Below are 16,051 nucleotides of genomic sequence, written 5' to 3'. Positions count from 1 at the left end.
TTTCCGCCATTTTGAATTGAATTTCTTATTGTCGGATACTCATGGTATAACGACCTTAAGTTTAAAATTTCAAGTCAATCGGTTAATTAGGAATGGAGTTATCGTGTTCACAGACACACACAGACACACACCCACACATAGACCAACACCCAAAAATCATGTTTTTGGACTCAGGGGACCTTGAAACGTATAGGAAACATGAAATTAGGGTACCTTAAATTTTTTTGGAAAGCAATACTTTCCTTACCTATGGTAATAGGGCAAGGAAAGTAATAATGAAAGCGAAAATTCTAAATCAAATTATGAATAATCTATAGCCTAACATAATAAAGGAAAGAATTTGCTTATACACGTAGGGGATAGGAAATTCACGAATGACGCATCATCACGTCTCAACTACTCAACTGATTAACTTGGAATTTTGCATATAGATATTTAATTAACCGAGGATGGTTATAGGCCTATATTAAATTATTCAATATTTTTAGTTTTCAATTAGAACCGTCCGGAGTTCAGGTTACACTGTTAGTATAAAATACTGGCATGTAACATATGCACCGAAATGGTCTAATTGAAAACTTGACAAACTGAAATCTTGAATAATTGAAAATAGGCCTATAACCATCCTCGGTTAATTAAGTATCAATATGCAAAATGTGAAGTTAATGAGTTGAGTAGTTGAGATGTGATGATGCGTCATTCGTGTATTTCCTATCCCCTACGTGTATAAGCCAAGTCTTTCCTTTATTATATTTATATATTACTAGCTTACCCGGCGAATTTTGAACCAAAGTCAATATATCCCATGTCACACTTGACTTAATTTTGTGAATCATGAAATTTAGCTGACAATCAATATTTTCACTCACATCTCAATACGGACTTCCTATAAATGCTTAAAACTACCGTTTTAATGCCAGTAAACAATTTTATCACAGAGTGACGTGTTTATTACGCTGGTAAGTTTAGATGCTAAATCATAATGTGCCCGTTCGGTGTACATGGAATGTGGTAAATTGTCCGATTCACAATTTATCAAGTAAGAAGTTCCGCGTTCCATGGGAGGAATTTTGACAGATTCTGTTCCAGAAACCTGTTCCAGTTCCAAAATCCTGCCCCACAGTCGAAGTGTGGTAAATTGTCCGACCTGGTACAGTTCCAACTATCTGAGCTCTCATTGGTCGATTATTGTAGTCTGCTTGCTTCTCTACGCATGCGCTGATAGTTTGTTCACCATAGCATAGAATACATAACCAACAATATGATGTTTGATAGCCATTCATTAAATGAATTTTTCTCTATAAAAATTTGAGAGTAATGGAATAAAAGAAATTTATACTTTTCTAGACGGTAGGTTTGTAAAACAGCCTTTCTTCATTCACGCAGCTAGTAAACGACACATTTTGGTGTAAATCAACTTTATATGTGCGCGCCAAAAGCTTGAACCAACGATTCTGGAATGGCGTTCCATGGGAACATTTTGCACTAGTCACGTGATGGAACAATTTACGATTGGAACTGGAACAATTTACTGTACACAGAACGTACACATTATCACAACATGATATCGAATCATGATGATCTTACCATTCTACGTTAGCCGCTCGGCCGACAATTTCGAAAACATAGGTCTGTAAAATGGATTGATAAATAATTATTAGCCCCCCTATTAAAATTTATGGTCAGAAACCATCCCCAATATTCACACAACATATTGCAAAAGTTTCATGCCGTCCTGTCAAGTAGTTTTCGAGTCTATAGGGAACAAACAAACAAACAGACATTCATTTTTACTTTCCTTGCCCTACTACCATAGGTAAGGAAAGTATTGCTTTCCAAAAAAAAAATTAAGGTACCCCAATTTCAAGTTTTCTATACGTTTCAAGGTCCCCTGAGTCCAAAAACATGATTTTTGGGTGTTGGTCTGTGTGTGTGTGTATGTGTGTATGTCTGTGAACACGATAACTCCATTTCTAATTAACCGATTGACTTGAAATTTTAAACTTAAGGTCCTTGTACCATGAGGACCCGACAATAAGAAATTCAATAAAATTCAATCCAAGATGGCGGAAAAAATGGCGGATAATTACTAAAAAACCATGTTTTCACGATTTTCTTCGAAAATTTATACCATGGATAGCTATTTATAAGTTCTATCAACTGACATGAGTCTCATTTCTGGGAAAATTGCAGGAGCTCCGTAATATTCTTGAGAAAAATGGCGGATAAACACTAAAAAACCATGTTATTCACGATTTTCTTGAAAACGGCTCTAACGATTTTCTTCAAATTCATACCATGGATAGCTATTTATAAGCCCTATCAACTGACATGAGTCTTATTTCTGGGAAAATTGCAGGAGCTCCGTTATATTCTTGAGAAAAATGGCGGATAATTACTAAAAAACCATGTTTTTCACGATTTTCTCAAAAATAACTTGACCGATTTTTTCAAATTCATACCCTGTATAGTTATTTATCAGCTCTATCAACTGGCATGAGTCTCCTTTCTGGGAAACTAATGGGGGGTTCACCCCATCCTTGAGAAATGGACTTTGTAACCTCCTTCTCGTGCATGAGGTAGGTAGGTAGAGCAGTCTATAAAAATAACACATAGTCGAGATATTTCATCTGTAGAACAGCTGTTTTGACGACTTTGAAAAAATCCATCGAATTTCACAATTTACACAAGGGAAAAAGTACTCTGAAAAAAAGTATACATACACATACACAGAAGTCTGATCGATGTTTCAAATATGAGCAAGGAAAGTTGTGTGAGTGTACCACACCAGATTTTTATGATAGAGATGATGTGTATGGCTCTGTTGATAACTAAATAATACTCACATTGTATAATATAGCTAGCCAGTAGACAAGCGGTGCTAGGAGGTACAACAAGACGTCCCACCATTATATCTTTGCGTACTTGTAGATAGAAGTGATATCTCGTGTATTCTTCTTGCAGTTTACTGGGATCGGAAACGTAAAATTTCACCCTAAAATAAAAATTACCCTGACCCCGCATCTGTTTCTTGACCGGTTTGGTGGGGTCCAGCCATCTCTGAAAAATAGAACAAAGAAATAGAAAAATATAATCCTATATCCTATGCTATTGAACGAGCAATTTCTGTTTATATGTTAAGATGTTTATATATCTGTGTGTGACCGGATCTCGAAAACGGCTCTAACGATTCTCACGAAATTTGGATCAAAGTAGGTTTATGATATGAAAATTTGATTGCACTAGGTCTCAACCCTGGGATAACTCGCTGAAGGACATTAAAAGGATAAATACGTCCTTGGAAATTTTGTCGTCTGTCAATACCGTAATGGAAGAGCAGACCTTAAAGAGATATAGACCCACAATGCCTATGCCTTCCCAATGCATAGCTCTTAGCTCTTACTTGAAATTGAAGGCCGCCATTGGGGTATTTTAGCACGAGATATTATATATTATTTATTTGTAATACTATAGATCACAAAGGCATTGGTGGCATTGGTATGTAATAATCTTATGGGTTGCCCCCTCAATGGCGGATTTCAATTCCAAGTACGACACTAGCGCTGCATGTGAGTCTATGCATCTTTAAGGTCTTTGTGGAAGAGAATGAACGAGTGCATGTTTGTGGGATCATCCAGCTGATCTCACGAGAAGAAAAATTCGTTTATTTATCTTTTCTCAGTAAACATGTTTACTCCAGAAAGTCCAAAATAGTAACTAGATGCTGTTAGTGTACAATAGTACATAGTATATCATTCTAAATAGAATTCATAGTACATCTATTTGTAATTGATGATGTGTTTGTTGTTTGAAGTGTGAATAAATTGTTATTTTGACGAGTGATAGTAGCTTGACCTAGATTTTGATTTGGACTGTAGTATGAATTTGAAAAGGGACAGTTTTGGGCATAAGCCTGTTGTGCCTCCTCATATAACTGTAAAAATAATTGTACGACTGAGAAATTGAAAAGTAAATATAAACTATAAATTCAATCTTTCGTTACAAATGTTCTATGCTTTTACACTCCAGAGCAAAGCTCGGTCCACCGATATTTTATTTTATACTAACAATATTTTAAAATGGAATGTAAATATTCTTTATTACAGTGAGGCCCACGATATGATTGCAGTATTTAATTAGCATCAGTGTTGCTATCCTTGTCTATCATTCGACAAAGCAGATAGCGCTATCCTTAGCTCTGAAACGTTGACAATGTGACAAACGTTATAAGGACAGTGGAGAGATACAGGAGAACAGTGTTGCCGATTCTCTGCCTTGCCACACTGCCTTCTATAGAGGATAACTGATACCGGTATATCTGATGTAATATTAACTTGTTCATTCTTGTTTAAAATAATCAATTATAATTTATGTGACTCGAACATATACTTACCATTGATTGAATGAATGAATGAATTTGCCAAAAACAAAATACAAAAAAGCTTTACAAAAAATAAATATATGCTACTGCACTCAACTAAAATACATACATAAAAATTAGGGAACTATCAATAATAATAATAATAATAAAATAAAATTTTGGCTCTACAGGCAAAAGTAACACTTGAGCGCCAGAAGTGAGTTCAATTAAAGTAATTATATAATATTATGTACATGTACAAGAGCAAAAGAGTACAAGTTGAAAAAGTTAAGTAGCTATTAAACAAAATTAACAGAAATAGAATGAAGAAGAATAGAAAGAGCATTGACAACAACAAAAGCAATAAATTAATATTGAAATACATGTTTGCTCTCACCCATTTATCAATTTCATTTTTCAATTTTTTTGAAAAAGGACTGGTAATAAAATGAATTAGGATTTTATTTGCAAAGAATTCCATGAAATACTGAAGCTGACGTTTATTGACTGTCAATCTAAAAATGATCTATTATATAAGTTGTTGGGCGTAAATTGTGTGGGTTCGCATTAAACGTAAGGCTTTCTCTATTTTTATTGATATGGAAAATTATGCTCTTGAAAAACACTTGCCGTATTGTTGATACTCCAAACTCAATAAACAAATTCCTGCTGGGATACAATCTAGGTCTTCCAAGGGCTGCCCTGATTATTAATACATTTCCATAATTAAGATTGGATATTCTGTTGATTGATTATATTTATACATTGTTGGAAATTGATCTGGCAACATTGCGGAGCTAGGAAAGGATAGCGCTATCTGCTTTGTGGAATGATAGACAAGGATAGCAATGTTGGTCAAATACTGCCATTATAACGTGGACCTCACTATAGGTGTATAATCTAAATCTTCACTTACCATAACATCAGAGTTGGGCGGACTTGGTAGTACTCCATTCTCGGAGAACTGCAAGCCAAAGTAGTCCTTTTCAATGAGTTCTAGATGCTGGAAGACATTTTCCAAAAGCACCTGTCCTTTGGCTCGTTTCTGAAACACAATAATAAATTACTCCTAAGGTTTTAATTCTAACTTAGAATATTGATAAATTACTAATCTATATCAAAAATACTTTTTACATATACAATAGTACGCTTACCTTTTTACTTTCCTTGCCCTATTACCATAGGTAAGAAAGTACGGTATTGCTTTCCGAAAAAAATTAAGGTAGGCTACCCCAATTTCTAAATTTCTATACGTTTCAAGGTCCCCTGAGTCCAAAAAACTGGTTTTTGGGTATTGGGGTATTGGTCTGTATATGTGTGTGTGTGTATGTGTGTGTGTGTGTGTGTGTGTGTGTGTGTGTGTGTGTGTGTGTGTGTGTGTGTGTGTGTGTGTGTGTGTGTGTGTGTGTGTGTGTGTGTGTGTGTGTGTGTGTCTGTGTACACGATATCTCATCTCCCAATTAACGGAATGACTTGAAATTTGGAACGTAAGGTCCTTACAATATAAGGATCTGACACGAATAATTTCGATCAAATGCGATTCAAGATGGCGAAAATGTTGTCAAAAACAGGGTTTTTCGCGATTTTCTCGAAAACGGCTCCAACGATTTTGATCAAATTCATACCTAAAATAATCATCGATAAGCTCTATCAACTGCCACAAGTCCCATATCTGTAGAAATTTCAGGTGTCCCGCCCCATCTATGCAAAGTTTGATTTTAGATTCTTAATTATCAAGCATCAGATACAATTTAAACAAAAATTACGAGTAGAATAGATTGAGCATGAGAATCTCTACAATTAATGTTCAGTAACATTTTCACCTAAAATTGAAAATAAACTCGAAAATCTAGAAAATGTGATTATCCAATTGCAAACTATTGACAACTGTTGATTCTATTAAATGATTCACTATGAAGAGATAACAGACCTCGTGTGATCAATTTTCATAACGGCAAGGAAAGTTTGAGTGCGCCACACCAGATTTTTTACCTTCATTCTATCCTACATTCCTGCTAAGGATTGTATCATAGAGAAGAGATAGCATAATAAGATATACCATGGTTTGTAGAATTCATTCAAAGTTTGAAAGTTTTGTATCAAATTATGGTGTTGTGTATCAAGTTGAGATGATACTGTATCTTGTTGTGTTGATACTGTATCATCTATGGTGATATGCCATGGTGAAGGACTGTTTTGTTGCAAATTTGACTGTCAACTGAAGCTGATAGTCCTAGTAGTTGTTTTTGGTGAAGCTATGTGACGCTGGTAGTCTCTCATACTGTGCCCTTATTACACTCTTACACTCCCAACAACACACTAATAATAGACAGTGTATAGGGTGTCTATGTTGCAAATGTGAGTGTTAACTGAAGCCGATAGTCCTAGTAGTTGTTTTTGGTGAAGCTATGTGACGCTGGTAGTCTCTCATACTGTGCCCTTCTTACACTCTTACACTCCCAACAACACACTAATAATAGACAGTGTATAGGGTGTCTATGTTGCAAATGTGAGTGTTAACTGAAGCCGATAGTCCTAGTAGATGTTTTTGGTGAAGCTATGTGACGCTGGTAGTCTCTCATACTGTGCCCTTCTTACACTCTTACACTCCCAACAACACACTAATAATAGACAGTGTATAGGGTGTCTATGTTGCAAATGTGAGTGTTAACTGAAGTCGATAGTCCTAGTAGTTGTTTTTGGTGAAGCTATGTGACGCTGGTAGTCTCTCATACTGTGCCCTTCTTACACTCCCAACAACACACTAATAATAGACAGTGTATAGGGTGTCTATGTTGCAAATGTGAGTGTTAACTGAAGCCGATAGTCCTAGTAGTTGTTTTTGGTGAAGCTATGTGACGCTGGTAGTCTCTCATACTGTGCCCTTCTTACACTCTTACACTCCCAACAACACACTAATAATAGACAAAGTATAGGGTGTCTATGTTGCAAATGTGAGTGTTAACTGAAGCCGATAGTCCTAGTAGTTGTTTTTGGTGAAGCTATGTGACGCTGGTAGTCTCTCATACTGTGCCCTTCTTACACTCCCAACAACACACTAATCCTTCTTACACTCTTACACTCCCAACAACACACTAATAATAGACAGTGTATAGGGTGTCTATGTTGCAAATGTGAGTGTTAACTGAAGCCGAAAGTCCTAGTAGTTGTTTTTGGTGAAGCTATGTGACGCTGGTAGTCTCTCATATTGTGCCCTTCTTACACTCTTACACTCCCAACAACACACTAATAATAGACAGTGTATAGGGTGTCTATGTTGCAAATGTGAGTGTTAACTGAAGCCGATAGTCCTAGTAGTTGTTTTTGGTGAAGCTATGTGACGCTGGTAGTCTCTCATACTGTGCCCTTCTTACACTCTTACACTCCCAACAACACACTAACAATAGACAGTGTATAGGGTGTCTATGTTGCAAATGTGAGTGTTACTGAAGCCGATAGTCCTAGTAGTTGTTTTTGGTGAAGCTATGTGACGCTGGTAGTCTCTCATACTGTGCCTTCTTACACTCTTACACTCCCAACAACACACTAACAATAGACAGTGTATAGGGTGTCTATGTTGCAAATGTGAGTGTTAACTGAAGCCGATAGTCCTAGTAGTTGTTTTTGGTGAAGCTATGTGACGCTGGTAGTCTCTCATACTGTGCCTTCTTACACTCTTACACTCCAACAACACACTAACAATAGACAGTGTATAGGGTGTCTATGTTGCAAATGTGAGTGTTAACTGAAGCCGATAGTCTAGTAGTTGTTTTTGGTGAAGCTATGTGACGCTGGTAGTCTCTCATACTGTGCCCTCTTACACTCTTACACTCCCAACAACACACTAATAATAGACAGTGTATAGGGTGTCTATGTTGCAAATGTGAGTGTTAACTGAAGCCGATAGTCCTAGTAGTTGTTTTTGGTGAAGCTATGTGACGCTGGTAGTCTCTCATACTGTGCCCTTCTTACACTCTTACACTCCCCCTTCTTACACTCTTACACTCCCAACAACACACTAATAATAGACAGTGTATAGGGTGTCTATGTTGCAAATGTGAGTGTTAACTGAAGCCGATAGTCCTAGTAGTTGTTTTTGGTGAAGCTATGTGATGCTGGTAGTCTCTCATACTGTGCCCTTCTTACACTCTTACACTCCCAACAACACACTAATAATAGACAGTGTATAGGGTGTCTATGTTGCAAATGTGAGTGTTAACTGAAGCCGATAGTCCTAGTAGTTGTTTTTGGTGAAGCTATGTGACGCTGGTAGTCTCTCATACTGTGCCCTTCTTACACTCCCAACAACACACTAATAATAGACAGTGTATAGGGTGTCTATGTTGCAAATGTGAGTGTTAACTGAAGCCGATAGTCCTAGTAGTTGTTTTTGGTGAAGCTATGTGACGCTGATAGTCTCTCATACTGTGCCCTTCTTACACTCTTACACTCCCAACAACACACTAATAATAGACAGTAGCCAGCTTAAGTTAACAAAGAATCGGCTTAAGATTTGGAACATGAACGACCTATACCATGTAATATCTTCGTATGCTATCTTTTGTCTATGGTATCACCACAAACGATACCGTACCCATTTCTTTAGATACTATAATAATAATAATAATAATAATAATAATAATAATAATAATAATAATATCGAGTGACCTGGCTGGCTCAGATCTGATGTCAGAGTTTTCAGGTCGCAACTGATCAATTTCAGGGCCTCTGACATGACCTAACGACTCCTTTTTAGGCAGCCGGGACCGACGGCTTAACGTGATACTGAGACAAGTGTAAAGTTTAAAAGTTGGCTTCAGTTAACAAAAATCGGATTGGAATTTGGAACAAAACGACGTATAACATGGGATATCTTCTTATGCTATTCTCAATGGTATCACCATAAATGATACAGTATCACCACAAAACGATACCGTACCACAACAAATGATACAGTATCACCTCAACTTGATACATAACACCATAACTAATACAAAACTTCCAAACATTGAATGAATTCTACAAACCATTGGATATCTTCTTATGCTATCTTTTCTCTATGATATCACCATAATTTATGGTCTATAAATGATACAGTATCATCTCAACTTTATAAACAACACCATAATTTGATACAATACTCCCAAACTTTGTATGAATTCTACAACTACAAAATGATACAGTATCACTTGAACTTGATAAACAACACCATAATTTGATACAAAACTTCCAAAATGTTAATGAATTCTACAACTACAAAATGATACAGTATCACCGCAAAACGATACAGTATCACCACAAATGATACAGTATCACCTCAACTTGATACACAACACCATAATTTGATACAAAACTTCCAAACTTTGAATGAATTCTACAAACCATGAAATATCTTCGTATGCTATTTTTCTCTATGACTTAACACAGAAAGTTAATAATGAATTAATGACTATTTGAAGATGAATTCTCAAATACTGACCTCAAGCTGAAACGTATGCTGTGTGTCATCCAGGAAGAATACGGTAGCCGTGAGGGTTTTAAGCCTATCTCGAGCCAGCTCTGAGGCGCGGACATTGTAGGTTCCACTGGAGCCGCCTAATGCTCGCCTTGATACGCTCTCAATCATTCTGCAATCAATCAATTAATCAGTGAATAAATCAATCAATTGGTCAAGCAATCAATCAGTCGATGAATCAATAACGTCACCTTGACCCTCCCAACGATCGCCTTGATAAGCTCTCAATGAATTACCCAATCAGAAAATTAATAATGGAGTGAAAAATCAGTCAGTAAGTTTCAAATTCACTAAAAACGAAAACTAGGTTTGAGCGGCAGTTGGTTCTAAGTCAGGTGATTTTGAATTGATTTTGTAATATGATTTTTATCATATTCATTCAATTTCAGCTATTTTACATCCATGAAATCAAGCCGGTAAACAGCTGATTGTATAACAATAAACATATGATTCTCGTTACAGCATACCTTAGACCATTTATAGAGTAGACACGGCAAATTGTATATCCATACTAAAAGTCGTTGAAGCCAACATCTCTACTGCCAAATTCGCCCACGTTGACGTCACAACAGTTTGTTGTGTAAGTGTTTGTGGTGTTTAACTTACATTGTTGTTGAACAATGCATTGTTTTAGCTTGGTTGTGACGTCAAGATGGGTGGATTTGGCAGTAGATGTTGGCTTCAGAGGCTAGACTTCCCAGCGTGTCTACTTTATAAATGGTCTAAGCAGCATACTATACTGTAATAAAATCATATGTTTTCTTTACAGTCGAGTATGTTTCTTGTTCCGAATTTGGAACAGCAAAACTACTATAGTGAGGTCTACAACTACAAAATGATACAGTATCACCGCAAAACGATACAGTATCACCACAAATGATACAGTATCACCTCAACTTGATACACAACACCATAATTTGATACAAAACTTCCAAACTTTGAATGAATTCTACAAACCATGAAATATCTTCGTATGCTATTTTTCTCTATGACTTAACACAGAAAGTTAATAATGAATTAATGACTATTTGAAGATGAATTCTCAAATACTGACCTCAAGCTGAAACGTATGCTGTGTGTCATCCAGGAAGAATACGGTAGCCGTGAGGGTTTTAAGCCTATCTCGAGCCAGCTCTGAGGCGCGGACATTGTAGGTTCCACTGGAGCCGCCTAATGCTCGCCTTGATACGCTCTCAATCATTCTGCAATCAATCAATTAATCAGTGAATAAATCAATCAATTGGTCAAGCAATCAATCAGTCGATGAATCAATAACGTCACCTTGACCCTCCCAACGATCGCCTTGATAAGCTCTCAATGAATTACCCAATCAGAAAATTAATAATGGAGTGAAAAATCAGTCAGTAAGTTTCAAATTCACTAAAAACGAAAACTAGGTTTGAGCGGCAGTTGGTTCTAAGTCAGGTGATTTTGAATTGATTTTGTAATATGATTTTTATCATATTCATTCAATTTCAGCTATTTTACATCCATGAAATCAAGCCGGTAAACAGCTGATTGTATAACAATAAACATATGATTCTCGTTACAGCATACCTTAGACCATTTATAGAGTAGACACGGCAAATTGTATATCCATACTAAAAGTCGTTGAAGCCAACATCTCTACTGCCAAATTCGCCCACGTTGACGTCACAACAGTTTGTTGTGTAAGTGTTTGTGGTGTTTAACTTACATTGTTGTTGAACAATGCATTGTTTTAGCTTGGTTGTGACGTCAAGATGGGTGGATTTGGCAGTAGATGTTGGCTTCAGAGGCTAGACTTCCCAGCGTGTCTACTTTATAAATGGTCTAAGCAGCATACTATACTGTAATAAAATCATATGTTTTCTTTACAGTCGAGTATGTTTCTTGTTCCGAATTTGGAACAGCAAAACTACTATAGTGAGGTCCACGTTATAATGGCAGTGTAGGAAGATAGGAGTAAAGGGTTGCCAGATCTCAGCCTTGCCACCCAAACAGCTGATACTGGTATATCTGATCAATTTAACTGTTCATTATTGTTGAAAATAGTATCATCATATTTTATTTGTCAAGAAAATATATTTTTTAAAGATCTGATAATAAAATTTTCATGATTGAGATTAAATATTTTGCCAATTAGTTGAATTTCTACATTGTTGATAAACGATGTGGCAACATCGCAATGCGTGAAAGAGATAGCGCCATCTGCTTTGTTGAACGATAGACAAAGATAGCAATACCATTGCAAATCACACACTGCCATTATAACGTGGGCCTAACTATAGTACAAAAGCCGCCTTTAGCTCTCCAGGTTGAAGTTTTGTGAACTACAATCACGAAATTCCTGATTGGAAACTTGTAAACTAGGTTATGTTTATAGAATAGTGTAGTAATGTCAGCACAAGCAGGTAGTTTTCTGTTTCTCAATTATTCTTTTCTAGATTATGTCAAAAAATGTGTAAGTTACTTGGACGTGAATGTCTTTTGCAGTGCTCGGTTAACGCCTGGACTAGAAACATCATTCTCGCCTGCAAAACGGCCCTTCCCGTCCTTGTGACTTATTATACTATTATTGTTCATTTAGAATAAACTGGCGCTCAAACCAAAACGAAAATTTGGTGAATTCGGTCCTAAGTCAGTCAGCTAGTCGAAAGGTAAATCATTCAATAAAATCAATCAATCAATCAGTTAGTTGGGGAGTCAATCAGTGAATCAGTTACTCAATTATAGTGAGGTCCACGTTATAATGGCAGTGGATAAAGATAGAAGAATAGCGATGCCGATTCTCTGCATTAATTATATTTCTACACTGTCGAAAACATAATTAGCATCGTGTTGGACCTAGAAAAGGATAGTACTACCGACTTTGTCGAATGATAGACAAGGATAGCAAAACCAAAGTTGATCAAATACTGTCATTATAACGTGGACCTCACTATAGCGTTGCCGATTCTCTGTATTGCCACTAGCATTATTGCTGCTATCCTTGTCTATCATCCGACAAAGTCGGTGGTACTATCCTTTTCTTTCTCTGCAACGTCGACAATGTGACAAACGTTATAGCAGTGGAGAGATACAGGGGAACAGCGTTGCCAATTCTCCGCCTTGCCACTGCCTTCTATAGAGGATAGCTGATACCAGTATATCTGATGTAATATTAACTCGGTTCATTCTTGTTGATAAATTATATTTTATTTGGCAAGAATATAAATTGTTTAATGATTTTATAATAAATTTTCATAATAATTGAGAAAAAAAAATATTGTGTCAATTAATACATTTCTGCATTGTTGCAACGTTGCGTAGGTAGAAAAGGAAGTCACTACTATCGAATGATAGCTTTGTTGAATGATAGACAAGGATAGCAACACCAATGTTAATCAGATACTGCCATTATAACGTGGACCTCACTATAGCAATTATAGTGTGGTCCACCTTATAATGACAGTGGATGAAGATAGAAGAATAGCGATGCCGATTCTCTGCATTAGTTAATTATATTTCTACACTGTCAAAAACATAATTGTCATCGTTGTGGATCTAGAAAATGATAGTACCACCGGCTTTGTCGAATGATAGACAAGGATAGCAAAACCAAAGTTGATCAAATACTGTCATTATAACGTGGACCTCACTATAGTGTTCGACACACCGACAATATGATACAGTATCAACTAAACTTGATACACAACACCATAATTTGATACAGCACATGATAGAGCTATCTGCTTTGTGGTATGATAGACAAGGATAGCAACACCAATGTTAATCAAATTCTGCCATTATAACGTGGACCTCACTATATGTTACCTCATCTCGCACCGGTGTGTGCAAGGCTTCAATCAATGTTCTACTTCATTAATAGATTGTCAATCTGGTTTCCTTCATACATGTCAATGATTATTATAAAAAACATTGACAACTAATGCTACACAGTTCAATACGTACAGAAATAATTAAACAAAGATAATGCAAACACATTAATGTTTAGTATTAATGACGTAAATATTAATCTGGTTTAATATTGATTCTTACCTTTCCAAACATAATCAGACCATCCCAACATCCAAATAATTCAGCTCGGCTGTCTTTGGATGAGTACTTCAACTATGCGATATTCGCCGTCACACATTCAACAATATAATTTCAAATTCACTGGAAGGCATATGCGGCGTAATCATTTTCTAGAATCAATCTAGTTGAATCATCACAATCAGAATTATTGTAACTGGAAGGAGTCGTAAAATTTCTCACGAATAGAGTTGGATGGAAGTGCGTTTCATACGTCATTTTCTATGTGGATTTAATCTGAAAACAAGAGATATCATGGTTTTATTATCTATAATATAATAAAGAAAGGAATCGTTTACGCGTGTACGGGATAGGGAAATTATGTTTGACGCATCATCACGTCTCAATTACTCAACTGATTAACTTGAAATGTTGCATTCTTAATTAGGTAACCGAGTAATTTTGTTGTACATCATGTAATTTTAATTGAAGACTATCAACTAATCTATAACCATAGACGATCAAAGATATTTGAACAAATATTTGACCAGATAAATAACTCAGTAATGAGCCAAAAACGTCATTGCTCTGGGATACAAATACAAAATTATATTATTCATGTTATTGATTGATTGATTACTTTATTTATGTAGATTACAATATTTACTGGCCTATAACCTACACTTATATAAAATAGCTTACAATACAGCAAAATTATACATGAATTTACATAATATAGACTAAGAAAATTATTATTGAACTGTATATGATACGAAAAAAGCTATTTGTAATAACTAAGGATAATATTGTTATGCATCTACATAAATTGGCGGAGCTTTGGACATATCAATGTCCATTCTTCGGAAAGAATATTCAAAATATCCTTACCACTAACTCTCTATTAAAAGATAGAGACATTTTTGGAGAGTAGCTGGTATAGTAACGATATTTTAAATAGATTTATGGCTTACCTACATTAAATAGAAATAGATACTAAGACTAACATTTAATTCACTAATGTAGGATAAATCAAGACACTCGTAATATCAAAGATATTTTCTAAACGCGGTAGTAAAAAGTGGCATTTTCAAGTAGCTTGTACAATTTTAATTTTAGTTGAAGAATACACTATAATTATTGATAACACTGAATATGAGAATGACAATAACCAGAGGAAATTTGATAACCTCACAAACTGATAAGAGTAATTAAACGACTGTTTGCAAAACGTTTTTACGGCAATTTTAAGCGTTTCAATGCTAAACTCGTACTAAAATTATCTTGGCACGGCACCTAATTTGATTAATTAGCATATGTCCACACATCTGCAATGAAAGCTTGACACCAAAAGTTCGACATTCAAATTTGTCACAATCGGCCAAAATTTGGACGCAGTATTGTAAACAAGATTTAATTTGTAGACGTGAATCACTTGAAAAAACTGAGAGGACGATTTAATTTTATAACACAGAGACCCAGACTTTACTATTTATATCTTTTCCCAAAACAGAGTTGACATAACCACTTCAAAAATTAATGAGCACACTTGTAAACTTGATAGGTTGTGAACGATACTAACTCACTTCCAACGATTTTAAAATGAATAAAAAGTTGTAAAATTACCAAATAGTGATGATATTTGCAGTTTAATATCAAAATATAATGAAAAACTCATAATATTTTGGTATAAAATGTAAAAACTATATCAAACGATCGGAAGAACACAAACATCAACACTGCTCACATGCCACCTTGATTTTGTTCGATTTTGTCGTAAAGAAAATGGCGACCGGTGACGAAGAAGCGCGAAATTCAAATAATTCAGGTCAATTTTTACTGATCATTTAAACTGTAGCGGCTACTATAAGGTAGACTACCGGTACTAAAATTATAAGAATGTAATGAATCCGTTCAAAAATTAGTTATTTTCAGTGAAAGTTCTCAATTTTTATTCATATTGAAAGAATTTGGTCTGAAGTCATCAAAAATAGTTGTATATCGACGGGGTTTTCAATAATGTTTCTTTTTTTTATCTTCAAGCTACAGTCAAATAAATCAATCCTCAGTTTCAATATTATAAAATAGAATATTCTTATGAAGATCGCAAAAGAAAATGATATTTTCCTCAAGCTTTCAACAGAAATCTCACACATCAACAAATTTTATCATTTTCACATCTG

The 16,051-nt window shown here is 35.5% G+C and overlaps 1 protein-coding gene and 1 long non-coding RNA gene across 2 annotated transcripts in view; both read right to left on the bottom strand.

Moving 5' to 3' along the window:
* The window catches only part of LOC111049652 (tyrosine-protein phosphatase non-receptor type 4), a 49,027-nt gene extending 39,015 nt beyond the window's left edge, over window positions 1-10,012 (bottom strand). The window contains exons 1-3 of the mRNA XM_039440595.1: window positions 9,840-10,012; window positions 5,277-5,405; window positions 2,847-3,060 (exon numbers count right to left, since the gene is read on the bottom strand). Of these exons, the coding sequence (XP_039296529.1) occupies window positions 2,847-3,060; window positions 5,277-5,405; window positions 9,840-9,986 (490 nt within the window). The 5' untranslated portion in view covers window positions 9,987-10,012. The remainder of the gene's footprint in view (window positions 1-2,846; window positions 3,061-5,276; window positions 5,406-9,839) is intronic.
* Window positions 10,013-10,923: 911 nt separating this feature from the next.
* LOC120354166 lies at window positions 10,924-15,618 on the bottom strand. The gene is made up of 3 exons (XR_005572870.1): window positions 15,495-15,618; window positions 13,896-14,168; window positions 10,924-11,077 (listed from the first exon to the last, which is right to left on the bottom strand). It is a non-coding gene; the product is annotated as an uncharacterized LOC120354166 (long non-coding RNA).
* Between the last annotated feature and the right edge of the window lie 433 nt (window positions 15,619-16,051).

Source organism: Nilaparvata lugens, chromosome 14, assembly GCF_014356525.2.
Source record: "Nilaparvata lugens isolate BPH chromosome 14, ASM1435652v1, whole genome shotgun sequence".
Taxonomy (NCBI): Eukaryota; Metazoa; Arthropoda; class Insecta; order Hemiptera; family Delphacidae; genus Nilaparvata; species Nilaparvata lugens.
This window is presented reverse-complemented; position numbering and strand designations above follow the sequence as displayed.